General features: G+C 41.8%; 1 protein-coding gene across 1 annotated transcript in view; it reads left to right on the plus strand.

Annotated features, from left to right (window-relative positions):
* The first annotated feature begins 2,108 nt into the window (after positions 1-2,108).
* The window catches only part of STX7 (syntaxin 7), a 48,756-nt gene continuing 26,697 nt past the window's right edge, over positions 2,109-24,167 (plus strand). Inside the window, exons 1-2 of the mRNA XM_044248719.1 lie at positions 2,109-2,228; positions 8,951-9,101. Of these exons, the coding sequence (XP_044104654.1) occupies positions 9,017-9,101 (85 nt within the window). The 5' untranslated portion in view covers positions 2,109-2,228; positions 8,951-9,016. The remainder of the gene's footprint in view (positions 2,229-8,950; positions 9,102-24,167) is intronic.

Here is a 24,167-nt window from a genome sequence, read left to right on the forward strand (position 1 = left end):
TTATTTTTTAATAAACATATAAATGTATTATTAGCCCCAGAGGTACAGGTCTGTGAATCGCCAGGTTTACACACTTCATAGCACTCACCATAGCACATACCCTCCCTGATGTCCATAACCCCACCCCCCTCTCCCAACCCCCTACAATAGCTTTATAAATGGTTGCAGTCTGTCTCTCTCTCTCAGGTATCAGAGTTATTTCCTTTGAGTGTCCCCCATTTCTCCAGTTTTCTTCATAGCACAGAATTATAAGCACATCACACTTTTGTTCAAATTCCTTTAATAGTTCAGCTCCTCTTAGACACTCATTTAACATGATATAGAAAAGGTTTTTCCATTATATAAATTCCACTTGCCTTTCTAGTCTTTTGGCCCTCGAATTCACCCACTGTGCTTCATCTAAATAAAATTATGTAGAGCTTGCACTTGCCTGTGAATTTTTATGTGCTCTCCCTTTTGACTGGAATGTCCTTTCTCATCTTGTCTTCCCAGGAAACTATTACACATCTTTTAAGATTCTGTTAACACTTCTCTCTTGAAATGGTCTCCGACCACACACTAAGTCATCCTTATCCCTGGGCTCCCGCCATGCTGTGTACAAATCTTTATCACAGTATTTCTTACAGTGTCCTGGGAAGGATCTCACTTCTTGAGTTCCTTGAGGGAAAATACTATACACCCCACAAATCTTGATACCTGCAGCTCCTGAAATAGTACAGGCCACATGGCAGCTTCTCAATGAATATTTGCTGAATGTGTGATATGGCAGGAAGAACTAAAGATTCTGAATTAAGTCATCTGGACCTATGTTGCTCATAATTATTTGTGTACTTTTTTTGAAAAATATTTTTATTTATTTGTTTGACAGACAGCAATCACAAGTAGGCGGAGAGGCAGGCAGAGAGAAGTGGGGGGAAGCAGGCTCCCTGCTGAGCAGAGAGCCCCACTGGGTCTAGATCTCAGGACCCTAGGATCATGACCTGAGCAGAAAGCAGAGGCTTTAACCCACTGAGACACCCAGGTGCCCCTGTTTGTGTACTTTTGATGAAGTTTCTTTGGTTTTCAGTTTCCTTAACTTACTTGCTAAATGAGGGATTAGAGCTAGATTTTCTGTAAGGTCCCCTCCAGCTTTTTTTTTTTTTTTTAAATACTCTATGGTTGAAACTATTGCCTATTATAGAAGTTGGAATACTTACTTTATTTGATCACAGAATGTTATACAAAAGTCTAAAAATATTGAAAAAGAAGAATTTCACATAAAAATATGAATTTCCTCAAAGTGCAGTCGGTGCTAACTGAATCATGCCGCCTTTAGATAGGATGAATTCCTTTTGCTTGGCCAGCATGCCCACTCTATTGCTCCCTTTTTAGAGGCAGAATGTAAGTTGCTGTTAATTAAAACACTTACTGTAGTTTTCTTCAGGAAAGATGTGAAATAGGAAATATTTCTTGTTCTCATTTTTCTCTTAAAAGCAGACGATTAAAAGTAAGCAGAGGGGGCCTGGGTGGCTCAGTGGGTTAAGCCTCTGCCTTGGGCTGGGGTCATGATCTCCTGGGTCCTGGGATGGAGTCCTGCATTGGGCTCTCTGCTCAGCAGGGAACCTGCTTCCCCACCTCTCTCTCTGCCTGCCTCTCTGCCTACTTGTGATCTCTGTCTGTCAAATAAATAAATAAAATCTTAAAAAAAAAGAAAAAGAAAAAGAAAATCTGTCTACTAAATGGGCGACTCTTCACTTATTTTGTCATTGTTCTCTCTAGGATTGAATATTTGCTTTAGCATTTTTTAATGGAGCCCTGAATACGTTCTACTGTAGAGTAAGGAGAAGATGGGCAGGACCTGATGGGGCGGGCTGAAGATACGAGTCTAGGGAGGCCGCCATCACCCGATAAAGACGGATGCTCTCCGTTCCCTCCTCTGGTTTTTTGGGACGCTGGCTAAGACGTTTGCCTTCCGTTAGTCGAGGCCTCAAAAACACCTCCCTTGCAATTTTCTTGGTACCTTATTCCTTAGCTGAGACTCAGATGGGCGGGGCAGAGTGGCTGTCACTCAATCTCGCCGGCCAAGGAGAGGGGAGCCAGCCCCGCCTCCTTCCCAGAGCTGTATTGTGCGCATGCGGACTGGGAGCCCCAGTGCCACCGCCCATCAGCTGAGAACCGTAGCGGGGGGCTCTGGGGCCCGTGGGTGCCCACGGCCAGAGGAGGAGAAGGAGGAAGCCGAGGAGGTTGTGGTAAGCGCAGCCTGGGGGGAGGGGGGCCCCCAGGCCCGGTGTCCCAAAGGCGCTAAGTCCCCGCGGCTGCCGCGCCTCCTTGTTTGTGCGCGTTGTCAGGTGGCCGCCGCCTTGCGCTTTGCCGCTGTGGTCGGGAGGCGGAGGGTGGGCGCTGCTCCAGTCTCGGAGCACCCCTGCTGCCCACGCCCCCGGTCAGGCAGGCCCTGCCGGCCCCTCCGGCCCCGCGCCGCGACGGCGCGCAGCAGCCCGGCTGGGGCGCTGGCTGCGGTGCACCGACGGGCTGCGCGTACCCGGGCGGGGCCGGCGCCGGGGCCCGCTGGGGCGGAGCTCGGGAATCCTGCTTCTGCCCGGAGCGGGACACCAAGTGACCTCTTCCTCTTTGCGACTCGTGGAGTTAGAAAACGCACTTTAAAGTTCTCTTCCCGAAAACAGGGGAACTGAAAATAGATGGCTGTAGTGAAGGAGCCCTATCCATTTATTGGGAGGCTCATTGTAGTTGGTTTTCTGTCTGGCTTGAAGGCAAGCTAACTTTTTTTAATTTCAGTACACGTCATTGATTGGTTTACATAAAGACCTTTAAAAAATACATAAAATATTTCAAGACACCCCCCCACCCACCCACCCGGCTCCTTGTTTTTAGGTTCCTGCTTTTTAAAAATTTAGACACAAGAAAATAACATTACCTTTTGGTCAAATGCTGTATTTTTTTTCACCTCTCAAATTTCTTGTATTTGCTTGGCTCTTGTATACATACATTACTTTTTATTTAATTCACATCAGTGTATTTTGACTATAAAACATGTGCACAATCTGGAAGAAAATGATTATGAAGTGCTGTGTGTTGAGTAATGTTTCAGGTGGACATTTCTTCTGGAGCAGCCTTAGCCTCACCCGTGCAGAGACTTCTAGCAGTGTTCAGCAGTGTCTTGTGATGTGGCTGGCCTCTGTTTTGAAGGCCGCTTTGAGGAGTTTGTCTCAGACTGTGACTAATTAAGAAGTATGCTTTTGTTTCAAACTTGTTGTAGAAGTTAATATATCATAGTACCTCATTAATGTCTGCATCATTTTTCTTCAGTTATTTTGCTTCTGCTGCTCCAATAACATAGCCTCGTTTTGGTTAGGATATCAAACTTCAGCCAGGTGCTGGCGGTGGAAAAATATATTATAAAAAACACTGGCAGGGGACGCCTGGGTGGCTCAGTTGGTTAAGCAGCTGCCTTCAGCTCAGGTCATGATCCCAGCGTCCTGGGATCGAGTCCCACATCAGGCCCCTAGCTCAGCGGGGAGCCTGCTTCTCCCTCTGCCTCTGCCTGCCATTCTGTCTGCCTGTGCTCGCCCTCTCTCCCTCTCTCTCTGATAAATAAATAAAAAAAAATCTTAAAAAAAAAAAAAAAAAAAAAACACTGGCAGTAAGTCTGAGTAAAGTTTGTCATGATTCCATTTGACAGTTTGGTGTAGGGAAGGGTGAAAAATAATCCTTGGTATTGTGAGTAAAACCAAATAGTATAATAGTTTAATAGATGGAGATGCTGAGCTAAAGAATTCAGTTAATTTGGTTTGGGTAGAGAATGCTCACATCCCTAGAATGATCGCCTTCACACTTATGGAACATCTACCGTGCACCCAATACTGTGGATTCCGCAAGGCTAACAAGGTTGTCTTGTGTTTATATCGCTGAAGTATGGATAGATAATAAGCAGTAGACCACCTAGATCATCTTTTTTTTTTTTTTTTTAAGATTTTATTTATTTATTTGACAGACAGAGATCACAAGCAGGCAGAGAGAGAGAGAAGGAAGCAGGCTCCCCGCTGAGCAGAGAGCCTGATGCGGGGCTCGATCCTAGGACCCTGGGATCATGACCTGAGCCGAAGGCAGAGGCTTTAACCCACTGAGCCACCCAGGTGCCCCAACCACCTAGATCATCTCAAATATGATTAGCACTACCATAAAGGAAGTTAGATCAACAGAGAGTGGCAGGAGTGGTGATTTCTCATTTTAGATGCAAGTAGTCACGAAAGACTTATCCAGCATGCAGTGAGACTTTGCTGGTGTAAGGGAGTCAGTCATGTGGGGATCATGGGAGAAGCCTTCTAGGGATAGGAAATGACACTCAGCAAAGCCCTAAGGCAGAAATCAGCCCAGTACATTTAGGATCTGAAAGAAGACACTGGAATGTAATGTCTTAAGATTGATAACTATTTATCCTCAGACTAGGTATGTGTTCTTAGGAAATAGGTACATTTATCCATTCGGTCTACAAATATTTATTAAGTACAAACATTTGTTATAGAAGCAGGTACTGAGATTAGAAAAGTGCACAAAACAGACAAAACCTTGCCCTCTGGGGGGCTTACATGCTGGCGCATGGTGTGGAGGAAGTCCAGTGTTTTATGTTAGTACTCCCAAATTAGAAAGTGAAAGTATTTCTGTGGTTCTGTCCACGCTTGATTTATAGAGCATGAGATTTATGCTTATTGGGAGTCTTGGGATTCTGCAGTGTGTCCAGTAGTGGTACCTGCAGGTAGTGTTTCACACTTAAGATTTCACAGTTCCCTTTGTTCTTTTATTTGTGCTCTATAGAAGGTCTTGAGAATATCCTCGTGATGAGTGTTGCACTTTGATCCTCTCTTTCCTTTTTTCCCATTACAGTCCATATATTTTCATAGAAAGGTAATTGTTGAGATGTCTACATAAGCACTATTTAGTAGAACTTTCTGCTGTGATGGAAATGTTCTACACAAGAGCTATATAGGCCCCTGGCCTCCCATGTCATATTTGAATATTTGGTAGAGCAGGTATAGATAAAGGGTTATTGTTATTCTGAGCAATAAAACTAGGAATTCTGAATGAGCTTTCAAAAATAGTCATCAGGAGGGGCACCTGGGTGGTTCAGTCACAGTCATTAAGCGTCTGTCTTCAGCTCAGGTCATGATCCCAGAGTGCTGGGATTGAGACCCACATAAAGCTCCTTGCTCAGCAGGAAGCCTGCTTTCCCTCTCTCAGTGCCCTTGCTTGTTTTTCCTCTCTCGCTGTATCTCTATCAAATAAACAAATAAAATCTTTAAAAAAAAATAGTCATCAAGAGTACTTTAGTGCTTGTTAGCTCTGGGCTAGGTGCTGGAGACTGATGTGGACAGCAGCTATCGGCATAACTTACTTGATTCTAGTCTATATGCACAGATCATAAACTTTTAAGTCATTTTATAGTTAGCTGTAACTGTGGTTTATCTATTTGTGTATATGTTTTTGCAGTAAAGTTAGTCATTTGGCTCCTTTATTTCTCATATTTCATCATCTGAAGGGCCAACCACTGTTGTCTTCTAGATATCACTATTAGCAGAATAAGAGAAAAGGACTGTGCTATTCAGCTGCGTTACCTTGATCTACTCATGTAGCTATCTGTTCCTCATCCTAAGAGTGGAGTCTGCAGAAAGGTGATAAATTTGTTTTGTTTTGTTTTAATTGAGTGGGTTCACCTGTCCTGAGTTTTTGTTATATAGTGAAGCAGTATGGTTTAGTGTTTTAAAAATAAGCACTGTAAGATGTAGTTTCAAATTTTAGCTGTTAAAATTAAGCAAGGTTACTTATTCTTGTTATACCGTAGTGTTTTCATGTGAAAAATCAGAACAATAAGTGTACCTACCTCAGAGGTCTGCCGTAAGAATCGACTGAGAAAAGAAATCTAGAAGTCCTAAGCGAAATGCTTTGGAAATAAGAATTACCCATTGTTAATCCTGTTGATTTTAATGGATCTCTCTCTTCTATCATTTGCATATTTCTTTTCATTCTTCATTCAACACAGAGCTGAGGTGATAACCCGCTGTTCCCTTCCTCTAAGGAGATTCCAGCCAGTCCAGCAGCAGCCCCTCTTTGGAAGATGGAAGCCCAGTTATCTCAACAGCAGGAGCTTTTGAGAATTTAGTTGCTTGAGTAAAGGGATGAGGAAAACTGTTGGTGTTTTAAGCCAATTGATTGATTCTCTGAAGAGGAAAAGGGGGGCCTTGGAAAAAAAACAGGGAGAAGGCTTAGGTTAGGCTCTCATGAGTTTTGAGGATTAAGGGGAGTGTTTTAATACTGTGTATGTGGAGGGAGGAGCCTCCTGAAGACAGTAAATGAGAAACGTTTTCTCATTCATATGTTTGTGTTGGCAGTGAGGCAGTTTTTCTAGAGCTCTAGTTAATGGGGAAAGGAAAAGGAAAGGTGTCAGTGAGCCAGTAGAGAATTGCCTGTTTTTGTCAATAGAATATTAATTGTTAATGAAAAGGAATGACCCATTGATCCATGCTGCGATATGGATGGACCTTGGCAACATGCTAAGAGAAAGAGGCTGTCACTAGAGAACACATTGTGTGATTTTATTCAGAGGAAATGTACAGAATAGACAAAGTCATGAAGGCGTAAAGTAGATTAGTGGTTGCCTGCAGTGGGAGAGTTAGCAGAAACAGGATTGTACACTTTAAATGGGTGAATTGCATGGTTGTGAATTACATCTCAAGGTTTTATTGAAAAAAAAATGCAGAATTTCAAGATCTAACTGGTGGTTTGTGAGATGCATGCGATAGTGTTGGTTTCAGTCCAATCTTGTTCTGACTGGGCCACAGCTCTTCAGGTGGCTGCAGGCCCAAGGTCAAGGCCATCTGCCATCTTTCTGAGGCAGTTCTGTCTGAGTTGAGATTTAGGTCTATCCATAGGACTAGGTGAGATCTGAAGAGCCCAGAATAGGTAAATTGGACCTGTGGATCAATGAAGGATGAATGGAGAGCATCTGAAAGTTCCCAGGAATTCCATGGTGCTCAGGGACATTCCACATTGCACCAGAGTTTCAGCTATGGAGCCAGTACTGTTCTGCCTGTCTCAGCAGTTCTACAGGTGTCCTTCCTGCCAGAACCCTCTTCTCCCCTACCAGCAATCTCCAGTGGCTTCTTATTGCAACATATTAAAACTAAATCCAGCATTCAGGGCCCTCTCTTTTCCATGACCTTAGTTTTGTGTGGTAGCAGGCATGGGTGGCTTGGGAGCCCAAACCTTGGGATTGAACCCCACCTCCACACGGTAGGTGGTTGGATTACATTTATAGTTACTTCATCTTTATAAGCCGCAGTTTGCTTGTTGTTAAAACAAGGGTTATTTGCTACTATCCCCTTTAAGGGGGAGGCTTTAAAAATTAGAATAGACGGTCTGTGTGAAATGCATTTTATTTCTCAGATGGGCAATAAATGTTGGGTCATTTCTCTCCGTGATGTCTCCTACTTGTCCCAGCCACGACTCTCCTGATCCCAGGTAGACTAGCAACCATCCCTGCCTTCCCGAAATTCCACACTGCCAAGTACCCTGTGTGAGCGTCCTGGGTCTGCCGGTCCCAGGCTTCACATCTTTGCCTTTGTCATTTTCTGTACCAGTCATACCTAGGTAGTCACATCTATTGTTTCTGTGTCATAAATTCTTTGAAGATAAGGGCAATGGTGAAAATTTCCTTTTCCTAGCCTCTCACCTTTGTCTGGCACATGACCTTTTGCTGATTTGTGTTGCTCTTGTTTTACTCTACTAAGTTTCTCCCCCCTCCTAAATGACAAACATGAATTGAGCAGATTCTTGTCCTGTTTGCTTGCCACTCCCTAGTGCTTCATTTCATGCTGGTGATGTAGCAGACTCTGAGTAGAGAGTTGGTTCACACATGGACTGCCTAAAGCTTTGCTGCAGTCAGTGCACTCAGTGAAACGTGGGTGTGGAGTTGTTGAGAGTCTGTGCTGTGCCCAATCCTGTTTGCCGGGATACCCTTTCCGTCTTTCTTTCCAAACCGCGACACGTGTGTGGCGTGCATTGAGACTGAAAAGAGCTCCCTCTGGCCTCCTTCCTGTGGCAGTGCCCCAGCTTTGCTTCCTGTCCTCATGCGGGCTTGTGGAAGAGGAGTGTGTGCTCCTTGCTCTGTTGGTAAGGTGTGGTGAGCTTTTACCGAGCATGCCCTTTTCCCTTCACTTCTCAGATCTGCCTCTCAAAGTTGACCTATGCTATTACAATTAGAAACCCATCAGTCCTATGTTCTGAAGCTGTTCCTCTGTGTGTTAAATTAGATAAAGTGACATTTCTGGGGACACCCTGAACTTTGTATACCATTTAATAAATATGTAAATACCCATTTTGTGTCAGGAATTTTTATTTATTTTTATTATTATTGTTTTTAAAGATTTTATTTATTTATTTGACAAAGATCACAAGTAGGCAGAGAGGCAGGCAGAGAGGGGTGTGGGGGGGAAGCAGGCTCCCTGCCAAGCAGAGGGCGCAATGCAGGACTTAATCCCAGCACCCTGGGATCATGAGCTGAGTGGAAGGCAGAGACTTTAACCCACTGCGGCACCCAGGCACCCCATGTCAGAAATTTTTAAATGTTGGAGAAAGAAAAGATACGTCGCATGTAGACACTGCTTTATAGTTGCTGGCACTTTAGTTAAGGAGAAAAATATGTAAACAATTAAAATTATACACAAAAAAGGGACTTGGCAACTCATCCTTAGATCAAAGTTTTCAAAGGGAATGTACAATTTGAGCTTAATTTTAATTGTTTAACATGACTGGGACCTTTCAAAGGCCAGTGTTTTTGATAGCCATGAGAGTTTTACTGTTTGATGTGTCTCTTTGCCATATTTCAACTCTGTTAGGTGATAATTTGGAAAATGTAGGCCAGTAACTTTAAAAGTACAATTATGTGACTTCTGTTTTGTAGGTGACTGCTTAGAGAACTGTCCAGCCCGCCAACATCTGATGAAATTAGTGAATAAGCGAATCAGCTATGTCTTACACTCCGGGAGTTGGTGGTGACCCCGCTCTACTGGCCCAGCGTATTTCTTCTAACATCCAGAAGATCACACAATGTTGTAAGTTGACTTCACTGTTTTCAATTCTTAACTGAACTTAGAGGTTCATACTAGGACAACTCCCAGACTGAGAAAGGGAGGAGCAATCCTCTAAAAACAGATTTTAGAAGGCTAGAACTCTTAAAATTAAAAATAAAAAAATTTTTTTTAAAAAGAAGGCTAGAATTCTTTAGAGTGAATGTGAAAGACAATTGCATTAGAAGAGATAATACTTTTGCATTTTTCTGTAGAGTGCCATGCACATAATACACTATTTTATTAATGAAATAAAGATATAAAAGAATAGATACTTATATTTGCTTTAAAATCATCTGGTTCTGGATGAGATTAAAGAGACTTGTTGATTAAATGCCATAGGATTGGAACTGGGGAGTACCAAGAAGAGTTTACATTTATTAAAAATAAAGTTTTGTAGAGGGAAAAACACACGGTCCATCTTTAAGGAGCAGGGAGTAACTAATAAGGCAACATTTTTATTTTTTTATTTTTTATTTATTTGATAGACAGAGATCACAAGTAGGCAGAGAGGCAGGCAGAGAGAGAGGAGGAAACAGGCTCCCTGACAAGCAGAGAGCCCGATGCGGGGCTCAATCCCAGGGCACTGGGATCATGACCTGAGCTGAAGGCAGAGGCTTTAACCCACTGAGCCACCCAGGCGCCCCTAATAAGGCAACATTTTAATCCATTGAGACAGATCTAGAAGATAATTCTCAGAATTCCCACAAACTATCTGTGCTACACCTCTCAAAAACTATCCTAGTAGACCAATCCCATGTAGCACTTTTTTTAGAAATTATTACTCCTTGGGATGGATGGATAGATAGATAGATAGATAGTTTAAAAGATTACTGTAGCAGATTTGAGCCGAAAGTAAAACCTAAAGTTTTATATTGTGTTTCCGAATCATAGCTAATCACATATGTGGATTATTTTTAGTTACCTTGTGATCAGTATTTTGCCCCTTTGGGTGTTACCTAAAGAGTTTATTTTAGGGTATGTTAAAACAGCATTATTCTTCAGCTTACTTTGTTAAGTCTCCTGTTCTCTTTACCAGAATGGGTTAACACACTGTGAAAATAAATAATGTTTTCAGATGACCAAACCATGTTTTCTTATCTAATCATTAACTTCTGAGAAGTTACTACTCTACCCAGATGATTTCAGTAAGGTGTCAGCATGTTTTGGAGGCAAAAGGAGTAAAAGTAGATTACAGATGGTTCTAAAAAAGTGCTGCTGTGCACAGTGGTATAATAAAGCCAAAGAAATCAAGATTCTTTTTCTTTCTTAGAAGTAGTGCTGGTTGGCCTCAGGCTCATGTGTGAAAATTAAGAGAGGTTATAATTTTAGTTTACATGTGTGGGAAAATCAGGACCTTTGTGTAAGAAACAAGACCAGGAGGCCTTCTTCCTCCAGAGGACAGGCAGGTCTTTTGGGCTGGGAAGAGTGAATGTTAGGAATTCTGGGAAGAGGAGGAGGAATGAGGGTAGGCACTGAGATCATAGAGGCAGTAATTATCCAGTGATATGACAGATATACAGACTGGAGATCATGTGTGGGCTTGAACTGGAAGGAAGTAAGAGTTAACTTAAGTCATGTCCACCGAGAAAGAGATCGGTTGATCCAACCAGATGAGGAGTGATACGTTGGGCCAGAGTTGCATATTCCTGGCATAACTCATAACTAAGTATGTGACTTTGTTGTGTGCTTCGGGGCAGCTTTGGACTGTGGAGTGCGCTGGGTTTCTCAGCTTGTTAAGCATTTGACTCTTGATTTCAGCTCAGGTCATGATCTCGGGTTTATGAAATCGAGCCCGGCATCAGGCTCGTGTGGAGTCTCCCCAATGTTGAGGTGTGGAGTCTGCTTGAGATTCTTTCTCTCCCTCTGCCTTTCCCTTGCTCATACATCTGCTCTCCTTCTCTCAATAAATAAAATCTTTAAAAAAAAAGAAAAGAAAAAAGAATACTAGGTCTCTTTAGCCATGAGAAGCTATAGTCACCATCTTCAAATATTAGAAACACTGTCTTATATAAAATATAAGAAAGGTATTCTGCATGATCATGAAGGTCTCCACAAATGAATAGAAGCAACAGTAGCCAGACTTCAGCTCTAGAAGGATAGGGCTTTTGAATAATCCTGGTTATTCAGGGATGGAATTGCCAAGCTCAGGAGGAGTGCAGTCCCTGTTACTAAGTGACGAGTGTATGGTAGTCAGATACTGTTTCTCAGGTCTGTTAGAGGTTTAAACACTAGAATAATGGTTCAGACTAAGTGACTTGTAATTAAGATATTCTCTGTTTGTTCAGCAAATAATTTATTGAGCACCTACTGCTTGCTAGTCATGGTACCAGACTCTGGAAATCCAACAGTAAGCAAGATCCCTCCGGCTCTTTTCTCATGTACTTTATAGTGTAAGAAGAAACCGATGGTTAAAAAAAATTTAATGGGGTGGGGTAACCAGGTGATGGGCATTAAAGAGGGCACATGATGTAATAAGCACTGGGTGTTATATACAACTGATGAATCACTGACCTCTACCTCTGAAATTAATAATACAGTATATGCTAATTAATTAATTTAAATGAATTTTTTTAAGAAGTTAAAAAAAAAATGAATGATATCGTGTCCTATAATGAAAATGAGAGTAGTAGGAGAGCAGGTGCCTGAGGGGGAAGCTGCCATGGCCGAGATGGTCCCCTGAGTGAGGACGAGAAGGGGCTAGGAGTGAGAAGATGTATGACAAGAACATTTAGAAGCAACCATAGCTGGTATTAAAATCCTGAAGCAAGAAAATAGACAAGAAAGGGAAGCCTGGTGTGGCTGAAACACAGCCTGTGAGGCAGTTATGGCTGGAGATGAAATCAGAGAGGAGGTCAAACAGGCCGCCCTGAGCCGGGGAGGCTGTCGGGGAGTTTAGATTTCATTCTGAGAAGGAAGACACACAGTCAGATCTGTGCTTTGAAAAGATTGCTTTGGCTGCTGCTGCTTAGAAAGTGGACTTCAGGGAGTTTGAGGTGGGGACTCGTTGTCCATCGCACGGGTCTGGTGAGTGATGTTGGCTCGTACCAGCGTGGTGGCAGTGGGGACTGAGAGAACTGATGGATGTTCTTCGGAGGCAGAGCCAGCAAGACCTGCTGATGAATGTGGGTGGATTGAGAGAGAGAGAAGGAAGTCCAGGGTGACTCCATGTTTTCGTTGAGCAGCCGGGTATATTCTGAGGTATATACTGTATTTCAGAAACAGAGAGAATTTTTTTGGTGAAGTAAAGTTTGAGATGTCTTTTTTTTTTTTTTAATTAACATATAATGTATTATTAGCCCCAGAAGTACAGGTCTGTGAATTGTCAGGCTTACACACTTCACAGCACTCACCATAGCACATACCCTCCCCAATGTTGAGATGTCTTTTAAACACCTAATTAGAGATGTCAGACATCTAGTTTAGATTTATGAATTTGGAGATCAGAGTGTCATCAGAGGATAAGTATTATTTGAAACCATGGGTCTAAAATAATCACAAAGGAGTAGGAGCAGAGAGCAGGAGCGTTAAAAATGTAGAAGTCAGGAAGGCAGGGAGAAAGCATGAAGAATCAGAGTGACTGGGGAGGTAAGAAGAAAATCAGGACTGGTGGATTTCCAGAAATCAGAAAAAGTGTTTCCGGACTGACTGAGCCATCATCTGTGTCTCATGCTGCCGAGAGACTAAAAAGCAGAGAATTGGATAGGGCAGACTGGTTGCTTGGAAAGGAATGGTCTCAGGGACACCTGGGTGGCTCAGTCAGTTAAGTGTCTGCCTTTGGCTCAGGTCATGATCCCAGAGTCCTACTTTAGCAGGGATCCTGCTTCTCCCTCTGCCTGCCACACCCCCCTGCTACTGCTCTCTCGATCTCTGTCAAATAAATAAAATCTGAAAGAAAGTAGAAAGGAAGAAAGATCTCATATTCATGTCTGAGTGTGATGGAGAAAAGGAGGGAGAAGAACTGATCCTTTTTCAACTAAAGAGCTTTCCTAGACTCCTACTCCCCTCTGCTTGTATCATTGAGCAGAGTTTATGTATAGTGACCTGGCTACACCTAGCTGCTGGGAAGGCTGGATTGCACTATGCTTACTGAAATTGGGGCTTGCTCCATTTAAGAAGGGGAAGAAATTCAATATTTAGGAGACAATTGGAGGATTCTACCATTGAAGTAGAAAGAGGGCCAAAGAAGAGGCTGCATTTTTCTGCTACATAAGAGAGAGTCTACCGAGAGTACAATTGCGAAAGAAAGGTCTCTGAAGGTGAGAGGGGGAGGGGAATGGGTCACCAGTGGCCGGTATGTGTTTCGTTCACTGTACAGAGCCCAGGCAGAGTATGGCGTGAATATAAATGTGGTGGGCAAAGATGGGAGGTTCCGTCTGGGTGGCCTGGTTTTAAATGAAGTAGGAGCCAAAGGCATTAGGCAGAGAAGAGCTGGAAGGCTATGGGAAGTTTATGGAAAGGAGAAAGTGATTAGTTACAGATGTGACAATGGAAAGGATTGACATACCTTGGAATGAAGGGTTGTTTCAAATGTTGAGTACTCACTTGAGATTTGGGATCATGAATTTAGTGAAACCAATCATCACTATGTATTTTTTCTAATTCTGAGAGTCAGTGTCTGAATGAAGGGAAGTTTAGATGAGGTAGAGTTTGTTAGTGTTAAAGATCTAACCTACCCCGTGTGCATCACTGAATCGGATATGAAGAAATCACGTGGAAGTGAAAGGCAGAAGTGTGAAATTTCAGTTCATTTTTTTCCCATCTGGTAGTGCTAATAATACTGGATGTGATTGAATAAGATGGTACTTTGCGCCACATTTAGGTGTTTCTCTTCACACTACATTTGCATCTCTTAAATTTGTGTCCAAATTATCTACTTGCACAAAAGAAATCTTAAAAGAAGATGCTATAAGTAGGGTAATACCCTTGTTAGAATATGTGCACCTGTTGAACTAAAGCTAACGTCTTCCTAAATACTGCAGTGGAAGAAGTTTATTTTGATATTACTTTTGATTGAGATCAGGGAAAACTTGTAAAATATTAATTTTTATGGCTCAGTTTATACCATAAAAGAAAATAGCAATTAAAAAGATTTTTGATCTGGGAGGAACCCAAGAATAACATTTATTAAGATTGGAATTTTTTCTTTAACTAGTATTATATCCTGAAAGTTCTGTTTTGCAAAGAGTAGAACAGATGAAACAAGATATTTTTAATTTTTTTTGTCTTAAGGTACTTTTTGTTAAAAATAATTTGTAGTTTTATCAATTTCTTTACTAGTGAATTATTTAAATTATATTACAATAATATAATTTATATTAAAATATTTAAACAGTGTAAATTCATAAATATAGAAATAGATTATATTAACATAACTTTTTAAGAATGACTAATAAGTATAAAATTAGAACTTTATTAGGGATTTCTCTAGAGCATTTAGAATAATTAAGAAAATACGTATTTTTGTCTTAATGTAACTATTTATTTGAAAATTTTCCTAAATATGGAATTTTATTGACAGATTGTAGAGGGTGGTGGGGGTGGAGGTAAAAGCAATGAGGAAAGTTATTTAGATCTCAATGTGATCCCGATGAAGAAAATATTTTTACCCTGTGAGAGAAAGTGTTTTGTTGTTGACTCTGTCACAGAGTCAGCAAGGTATTTGTGCCCCAGCTGCTCCATCCTTTGTCTGTGGCACAGACACTGTTCCGTTGATGGCCCCACCATGGCATCTAGTCTTTCTCAGTCCAGTGCTGCAGGCAACCATTCCCAATAGACAGGAGTTGGCATGTCAATAAAACGATTTGTTATCCCAGGTCTAGAAGATGATCGTGCATCAAAAGAAATGCTTGCGGGGCGCCTGGGTGGCTCAGTGGGTTAAGCCGCTGCCTTCGGCTCAGGTCATGATCTCAGGGTCCTGGGATAGAGTCCCGCATCGGGCTCTCTGCTCTGCAGGGAGCCTGCCTCCTCCTCCCTCTCTCTGTTTCTGCTTGCCTCTCTGCCTACTTGTGATCTCTCTCTGTCAAATAAATAAAATCTTAAAAAAAAAATGCTTGGACTTAATGCTCAAGCTTTGGCTTGAGATACTTACAAGTAACATTTTTATTAGTAGTATTTGGAGATGAGATGTACACCCAGCTACCCCTTATCACCTGTCTGTATTTTCTTTGACACAAACTCCTACCAGTGATGGGCAGTGTAAGGATGAACAAGCCTTTATGGGTGGAAATGGCTGAGCCTATTACATAAGGTAAAGCAGAGTAGGACGTTTTCACTGGGACCATTCATCCTTGTGCAAGCAAACAACCAAACCCAGAAAAATGTATTCATTTTCGAATAAATGATATCATTTGTCCCCTGTAGATTATTTCAACACAGTCTTGTTTAGAGTTGCAAAAACACACAGAAGTAACTCATGTTTTTGAAAGAAGCAGAATAAATTATTGAAATCCATCACATAACTGAACATTTTTTTAATCTTTAAAAAATAGAGCTGTAATGTATAGAGTAGTACACCAGTTATTAGTGTATAACTCAGTAAATTGTTACAACCGCATATACCAAGAACATTACCAGTACCCTGAAGCCCTTCTCGTGTTTTACCCGCCCCATACTCTCTAAAGGTAAACCTCTAACATGACTGACTGATAGTCCCAATTTCTTAACTTGAGTAGAGTCATGTATTGTGTTTCCTGCTGGACTTCTTTCTCCCGTTATATTTGTACGGTTCATCATGTTGTGGGGTGTAGCTGTAGGTCAGATGTTTTCATTATTACATAGTATTCCATATTCAACCAGACCACAGGCTGTTTATTCTTCCTGTTGTTTATGTACATTCAGAATGTCTTTGGCTTTTTGTTTTTCTTTTTTGCTATTATGAGCAATGCTTAACATTTTTACATGTTCTTTAGTTTGACTTACGTGCCTAAGAGTACGGTTATAGGGTGCATGTATGTTTAGCTGTAGTTAGTGGTTACCTGAAGTCATCATACCAGGTTATACTCCACCAGCCAGTGTATCAGAGTTCATTTTGCTCCAAATCCTTGCCAGCATTTGGCCTTTACAGGCTTAAATTTCACCCCTTTAGACATAGTTCTATCTCATTGTGATTTATATTGCAATTCCCTGATTAGAATCAGACTTTTTAGTAGGTCGCTGAGGTAGGAAAATCGGTGAGACGATAGGAAAGATTTCTAATTAAGCAAGCTCTCTGTGAGTGCGTACACGCTTCCTGAAATCAGATCCTGGTAGCAGTGTGACCTTGAGTAAGCTCTTTCATTCCCAGGACCTGATTTTCTTACATATATTTTCTCTGGGCTGGATTATGGTCTCTTTCAACTTTAACAAGCTGTAATTGTGACCAAAGTTTTAAAGAATCTTGAAAGCTCTTCCAGCAGACGCAGGATTGTTCTCTTTGTTATTAAGAGACTAATTGCCATATCTGGATCCATAACACATACTTTTATTTTTTATTTTTTATTTTTTAAAGATTTTATTTATTTATTTGACAGAGAAATCACAAGTAGGACAAGTAGGCAGAGAGGCAGAGAGAGGAAGGAAAGCAGGCCCCCTGCTGAGCAGAGAGCCCGATGTGGGACTCGATCCCAGGACCCTGAGATCATGACCTGAGCTGAAGGCAGCGGCTTAATCCACTGAGCCACCCAGGCGCCTCATAACACATACTTTTAATATTCTGTAATTGAAATAGTCTTCACAAGACCAGCTAGAGTTCCGCTAAGACTTGTGTATTATTTCTAAGTATTAGAGGATGGGAGAGTTGCAGTCACAAAGGGTTCTGGTGTGAATTGTGTCTGCATTAATTAAGGTATGAATTGAAGGAAACACAAGTAGAAATATCAGCAGTCGAGCGTGAAACATAGTCATCAGTGGGGTGTCTGGGTGGTTAAGTGTCTGGCTCAGGTCATGATCCAGGGGTCCTGAGATGGAGTCCCGAGTCCCATATCAGACTCCCTCTTCCTGCTGCTCCCCCTACCTGTGCGCTCTCCCTCTCTCTCTCTGACGAATAAATAAATACAATCTTTAAAAAGAAAGAAAGAAAGAAACCTAGTCATTGAAATAAAATCTTCCCACGGGTACACATAGTCAGTCTTACTACCAATGTTAATAAGAATTCTGGCATTTGAGTATTTTTTAAAAAGAATAATCTGAAAGAGAAAGAATAATCTGAAAGAGAATGGCTACAAGTTAGCCTCTGGGAAATGAACAAATTAGATCTATCGGTAACATAAAATACTACTCAGCTTCATTTATGAGTGTAGAAGTTTTCTGCTAAAATATGTATAACATGTCATATGTGCATGTGTGTTCATTCCAGAGGGTTCAGGAGAGCAGAGAACCTTCTAGGGGGGCATAAAATGTGTAAACTTAAACCCATGTTGTAAAGATGAAGAGAAGGTGAATGGAAAATGTTTATGCTGAATCTTCACTGTTTCATTTTCTGTCATTTATTTCCTGTAGATTATTTCAACACAGACTTGTTTAGAGTTGCAAAAATATTGCTGGTTTCTTTGTGTTGTGATTAGCTCTCATTCTGTATGGGTCCTTTCCTTATTTATTAAAAAGGATCAGTGCTTGCCTTTTGTCCTCATGAGGTTCCTAGGACTTTGAGATGAAATATAAAATCTATATAAATGTGTGAGTCCTTTTGTTACTTTTGAGAATGAATACAGTTCTTTTCATTGGAGTCTGGTGAAGGGGTCCCTTGTTTTTGCCTCTCAACACATGACTAAACAAAAGGGAAGCAGTATCATCAACTTCTCTTTTTTGGTGCCAGGGCCAACTTTTCTTTTTAAAAAAAAAGCTCCAGTCCTGAGAAGTTAATAAATTTACTGGAACTGTATATTTACCCAGGAATTAGGGATATGTCTTTTTTTCTTGGGGAGCAGTCTCTGTGGGTTTTGGTGGATGTAAAGGTGGTTTATAGAGGAAAAAGAGATGAAAACTTGTCCCTCCCCCCAATGCTGTTTGATATAGCTACGTTTAACATCACTCATCTGAAAATATTTGGTTGGATCTTTTCCCCTGAGCAGAAAAACTTAGTACCTTTGCTCTCTCATTGCTGTAATTTTCTTCATGGCTAGCGTGTTGACACAGCGTAGAGACAGGTGTCGGAATTAGTGCCTTCTCCAAGAGAATTTTAACAGAGAGCGACAATTTTTTTTCCCTCTCTGATGGCTTTTCCTACATGACCAAACATGAATGCTGTTTATGACGGAACGTGAATCTGATGGCTACAGAAGTGTTTACACATAATTATATTCTTTTTTTTTTTAATGAAAACAAAATCATACTATACATTTCTTTTCCTGCTTGCTTTTTTTGGTCTTCTCTGTTCGCCAAATAATTTTCCATTATATGAGTGTGTCACACATCATTTAACCAAACCTTTATTAATGGACATTTTGTCCTAAGATTGTATGTTGAAAAGTCGAGGAACTTACCATTTATGCTGCCTCCACACAGGAATCCTCCTGCATTCCATGTAGGTAAGGTATGATGCTGATTATATGATAAAATCCTCATGTATGTTTCCCTACCCATGTTATGTAAAAACATTTTAATTATTATAATTTTCACTATAAATATATTCAGTATGCTTAGTACTTATATGTCACAGAGTAGCTTCTCTTTTATTAAAATGAAGTTTATGGTTGTGTAATGACCTCTAACGGTCCCGGGGTGCTGCCTGTCTGTACATTTTAGTTGGTTCAGTGTTGATGTGGAAGTCAGACAGCAGATGTTAGACTAGGTTGTTTAGTTTAGGTTTCCTGTAATAATTATGACAATTCTTGTCCTCCTCTCTTTGACTCTTTTATGTTGTTTTTCACCAGTTCTTGAGCAATATTTTCCATTAAAGAGTAATTGCCATTTATACTCATTCCAAACTGGATTTTTTTTTTTAAAAGCAGGTATTAATTGATTTGCCTGTTAACTTATTTGGATGAACCTATAAGTCTTAAAAAATAGTGTTCTGTAGGTTTTGGTGCATTTATTTTGCCAGTCTTTTCTTGTTGTAGTGTCATTATCTTGGTCATTATTTGAAGAAACCATTGTTGGGGTAGCACGTCACTGATACTGAGTATGGCCAGCTACTTCTCTGGGATAGCTTCGCCCTTATCCCTTTTAAAGTCAAGGGCATGCCCACAGTCATGAACAAGATTCCTGCCTAGCATGTGGACTGTTATTTTCTTAGTGAGGACTGTGAAAACTATTAGCTAAAAATCCAGCTGACGCCTGCTTATTTGTGAATACCCAGAGCACTGTCTTGCTGTTGGGGCTTAGGGGGAGAGCTGGGCAGGGTGGTGGAAATACATCCAGTGATTTGAGTTATACAGTATTGCCAGTATACTCTGCCTGATTCAGAAGTCTCTAGAAGATGTGTAAAGTTAGTATCTTTTAACTAAAGTTAGTATCTTTTAACTACAGGCATACCTTGGAGATATTGTGGGTTTGGTTGCAGACCAATAAAGTAAGTTAAATTTTCAGTTTCCCAGTGCATATAGTTATATTTATATTATATTATAGCCTGTTAAATGTACAGTAGCTTTATGTTTAAAGAAACAATGGACATGCTTTAACTAAAAAATACTTTATTGCTGAACCGTGTGGCCCATCATATGAGCTTTTAGGGAGTCATAATCTTTTGGCTCCTGGTGGGTATCGCCTCAGTGTTGATGCCTGCTGACTGAGCAGTGCGGTGGTTGCTGAAGGTGCAAGAGGCTGTGGCAATTTCTTAAAATTAGACAGCAGTGAAGTTTACTGCATCAGTTGCCTCTTCCCTTTGTGAACAATTTCTCTGTAGCATGGGATGATATTTCACAGCATTTTACCCACAGCCGAACTTCTTTAAAAATTGGAGTCAATCCTCTCAAACCCTGCCCAGCTAAGTTGATGTGATGTTCTAAGTCCTCTGTTGTCATTTCAATAGTCTTTACAGCAGCTTTATCAGGAGTAGATTCCATCTGAAGAAACCAGCTTCTTCGGGAAACAGCTTCTCCGGGAAGCAGCTTCTCAGCCACTAATGTCTGATGGAATTGCAACAATTCAGTCACATCTTCAGGCTCCACTTTTAATTGTAGTTCTCTTGGTCTGTCTGCCACATCTGCAGTTTCCTTCTAAGCTGGAGTCTTGAGCCTCTCAGAGTCATCCATAAGGGTTGGAATTGACTTCTTCCCAGCTGCTGTGCATGTTGACGTTTTGCCTTCTTATGAATCATGAATGTTCTTAATGGCATCTAGAATGGTAACTCTTTTCCAGAAATTTTAAATTTACTTTTCCAAGACCCATGAAAGGAGTCACTAGTGGGGATAGCTATAGCCTTATGAAGTGTGTTTCTTAAATAAGACTTGAAAGTTGAAAGTTGAAATGACTCCCATTGACTGTAGAGTGGATATTGTGTTAGCAAGCGTGAAAACAGAGTTAATCTTGTTAAACATCTCCATCAGAGTCCTTGGGTGACCAGATGCATTGTCAGTGAGCAATAATATGTTTTGAAGATCTTACTGATTTGAGAGAGAGAGAGAGTGCACAAATGGGGAGAGGGAAGGAGTAGAGGGAGGTGGACAAATAGACTCTACCTAACATGGGGCTTGATCTCATGACCCTGAGATCATGACTTGAGCTGAAATCAAGCGTCAGAGGCTTAGCGAACTGAGCCACCCAGGCACCCCCAATAAGCAGTAATATTTTGAAAGGAATCTTTTTTCTGAAGAGTAGGTCTCAACAGTGGGCTTAAGATATTCAGTAAACCATGTTGTAAACAGATGAGGTATCATGCAGGCTTCGTTTTTCATCTTTGGAGCACAGGAAGCGTAGATTTAGCACGATTCTTAAAGGCCCTGGGATGATTTTTTTTTTTTTTAAAGATTTTATTTATTTATTTGATAGAGAGAGATCACAAGTAGACAGAGAGGCAGGCAGAGAGAGAGATAGAGGGAAGCAGGCTCCCTGCTGAGCAGAGAGCCCAATGCGGGACTCGATCCCAGGACCCTGAGATCATGACCTGAGCTTAACCCACTGAGCCACCCAGGCGCCCCGGCCCTGGGATTTTTGGAATGGTAAATGAGCACTCGCTTCAACTAAAAGTCATTAGCTATCTCGGCTTATAACAAGAGAGCCAGTCTGTCCCTTGGAGCTTTGGAGCCAGGCATGGACTTCTCTCAAGCTATGAAAGTCCTAGATGGCATTTTCTTCCAAGATAAGACTGTTTCATCTCCATAGAAAATCCGTTGTTTAGTTTGGCCACCTTCATTAATTATCTTAGCTAGATCTTCTGGGGAAAGAATGTTCTAGTGGGGAATAACAAGAACAAGGGCCCTGCGATAGGAGCAGGACTAGGGGAATGATGAGGAGGCCAGCGTGCACAGAGAAGGGAGAGTTGGAGCTGTGGTTGGGTTGGTGAGGCCTTGTGGGCCACTGTAAGGAGTTGGACTTTTCATTCCAGGTAGAACGAAGGTTTTGAGCTTTTAAATAAATGGAGTGTGGAAACAGATCTGAGAATTTTATCACGCAGTCAGCATCACACTTTATTTGATCTGTGTAGAACTCAGAGGGATGCATTTGTGGAGTCAGCATAAGTTGTGAGTTCCCCAACTTTTAAACACATAGTCTTAGGATAAAATGTCCATGAACAGAGGTTAGATTAAATGCTGCACAGCACACTGATCTAATAGAGGAGGCACAGTGTTGGGCTCAAGCAGAGTTCCGGGTTTGTCAAGTGGTTAAGGTAAATGGAGGGAGGGAATGGAGGAGGACATGTGCTAGAGAGTGAATATGATGATTTCCCAGAGTTTGGGTTGGGTGAGGAGATGATTGAAGACATGGAGGACAGGGAGGCTGTGTGAGTGACAGTGGCAAAATGACAGGACCAAAGGATGGAAGGTTCTGGTAGGTCAGAGGCCTGTTGTTGGAACCAAGGGCCCGGTGGCAGTGAGCATGACATACCGGAGGTAGTGGGTTATAAATAGTGTGCATGAAAGGAAGGTGATGGAAAAGTTAGTTACTGGCACTGAGCGAGCATTTGATAGGATCTTGAAGAGTGTGACTAAGGTGGATGGAGGACCAGATCTTTGGGAGGGAGCGTGCAAAGAACTGAGGCCAGGCTGGTGGAAGGATCATCAACATGTATGTTGATATCACAGAGATCTGAGGCAGGAGTCAAGAGCGACCAGGAGGCAGGAGCTAAAACCATCAGCAGGTGTGGGGGCGTGGCCAAGGAACAAAGTGATCTCAGCTGTAATGGGTAGTGGTGACAGGGTCCTCGAGGTTTTGTGTGTGTCCATTCTTTCTTGTACTCCTTGTCACTAGTCTTCCCTTCTGAATTTGCCTTTCTCTTTCTTTCCTGAGTTCCAAGTTTCTACTTCCCCAGGGCCTACTATCTAGCCATCTCATCTATGAGTTCTTTTGTGCACTAGCTTTAAAATTGCAATTGTCTCATTGAGTTTAAAAACAAAACAAAACAAAACAAAACAAAACTGTGGTGCTATTTTGGGCTATAATTTTTACCGTATCCGCTTTGTGGCCACATTTTTTCCTGCTGTGTTTTCTCGAAGGGAATTTTGCCATTCTTTTCCACAATTGTTATGGTCTTTTTTTGTGGTAGCTGTATCTGTTCTTGTTATGTTATTCAGCGGAATGAGTTTGGTTTTCCTGGCAGGGGAGTCCTGTGAGGAGACGAGTGCTGAGTCACTCCACTCAGGTGCTCATTTCTCTCTGTCTTGTCCTGAGGCCCTGTTTCTGTCCCCCTCTGCCTCTCAAAACCCAGTCTTGTGTGGAAGCCCTCCCCCTCCAGTCCTCATAGCCCTGCATCACTCTCTTGGTCCCAAGACACACAGCTACCTTTCTATAAGGCATCTGCCTGCCCTTAGGGAAAGATGGTACTTTTAGAAGTCAGCAGCCTAGGGGCCCTGAGCATGGCCCCAGGTCCTTCTTCCTCCTTCCCCAAGAGGGTGTCCAGTTCCTTTGCTGCCCACATCTTCATCTTGGAGCTCTGCCTCCCTTCTACCGCTCTGCATCCCCCTTATTCCCCACCTTACCCGTACAGCTTCCCACTCAGGAGCTGCTCTTTTCTGTTGCTTTTGACCACATGTATATGTTTTTTAGACGTTTTTATTGTCCTCATTTCTCTGAAAACAAAACTTCTGTGGGTTTTCTCCCCCTCCCCCACTTTGTTCTCCGTGACTTCAGGAGGGAAGATTCAGACTTATACCATGTCCCTGTAGGCAACAGAAATCTATGTTCAATCCATTTTAATTAGTGACATCAGAGTAGCAGTGTCTTGGTAGACGGAACTGATCAGAAATTAGGAGTGAGGTGACAGTTTGGAAATTGCTGCCATAGAAACTGGAGGTGAACTTCATGACATAGCTAACAACACTCAGGGGCTTTTGGAGCAGAAAGAGAATGAATGGGCCATTCGGTGGGTGACAGGAGGGCAGCTTGTCAAGAAGGTGTGCCAAGAGAACCAGGAAGGCTGGATTGCTGGAGGGGCAGGGCTTGGCCACTGGGGAGTCCTTGCCTGGGTTTGCTGCTCAAACAAATCACCTTCTCAAGGGGCTGCATCTGCCTCCAGGCCTTCATTACTTCTGAGTCTAGACTCCCTCAGAGCAGTAGGTAAACTGAGTAGATCCATGTGATAAAATGGTAGCACTGAATATCTTTGCTAAGAGAGTTTGTAATACTCCAGCCATCTTAGATGTCCAGAGTACAGTTTACATACAGTTTTCAAATGGCTTGAAATTTTTATGAACCATGCCCTCAGATTTAACTCTTTATGAATCTACAGTAGTTTTAAAATACCCTGCTTTTCCACTTTGTTCATCTGTATGCCTTCCTGCCTTTGAAATATCTGGGGAGAAAACCAATGAGAAACTTAAAAAGAAATGTGTTCAGTGTTTGAGACCACTTTGTGGAAGAGGCTGTGCATGCAGGCGTGCTGGTTAGTTCTGGAAGGAGAGCTTGGCGAGCCAGTGGGCTTGGCCTCTGGAGGCGCAGACTCCCTTGTGGAGCCTCAGCTCAAGAAGAAGATAGATC

The sequence above is a fragment of the Neovison vison genome, chromosome 1 (genome assembly GCF_020171115.1).
Source record: "Neovison vison isolate M4711 chromosome 1, ASM_NN_V1, whole genome shotgun sequence".
NCBI classification, from domain to species: Eukaryota; Metazoa; Chordata; class Mammalia; order Carnivora; family Mustelidae; genus Neogale; species Neogale vison.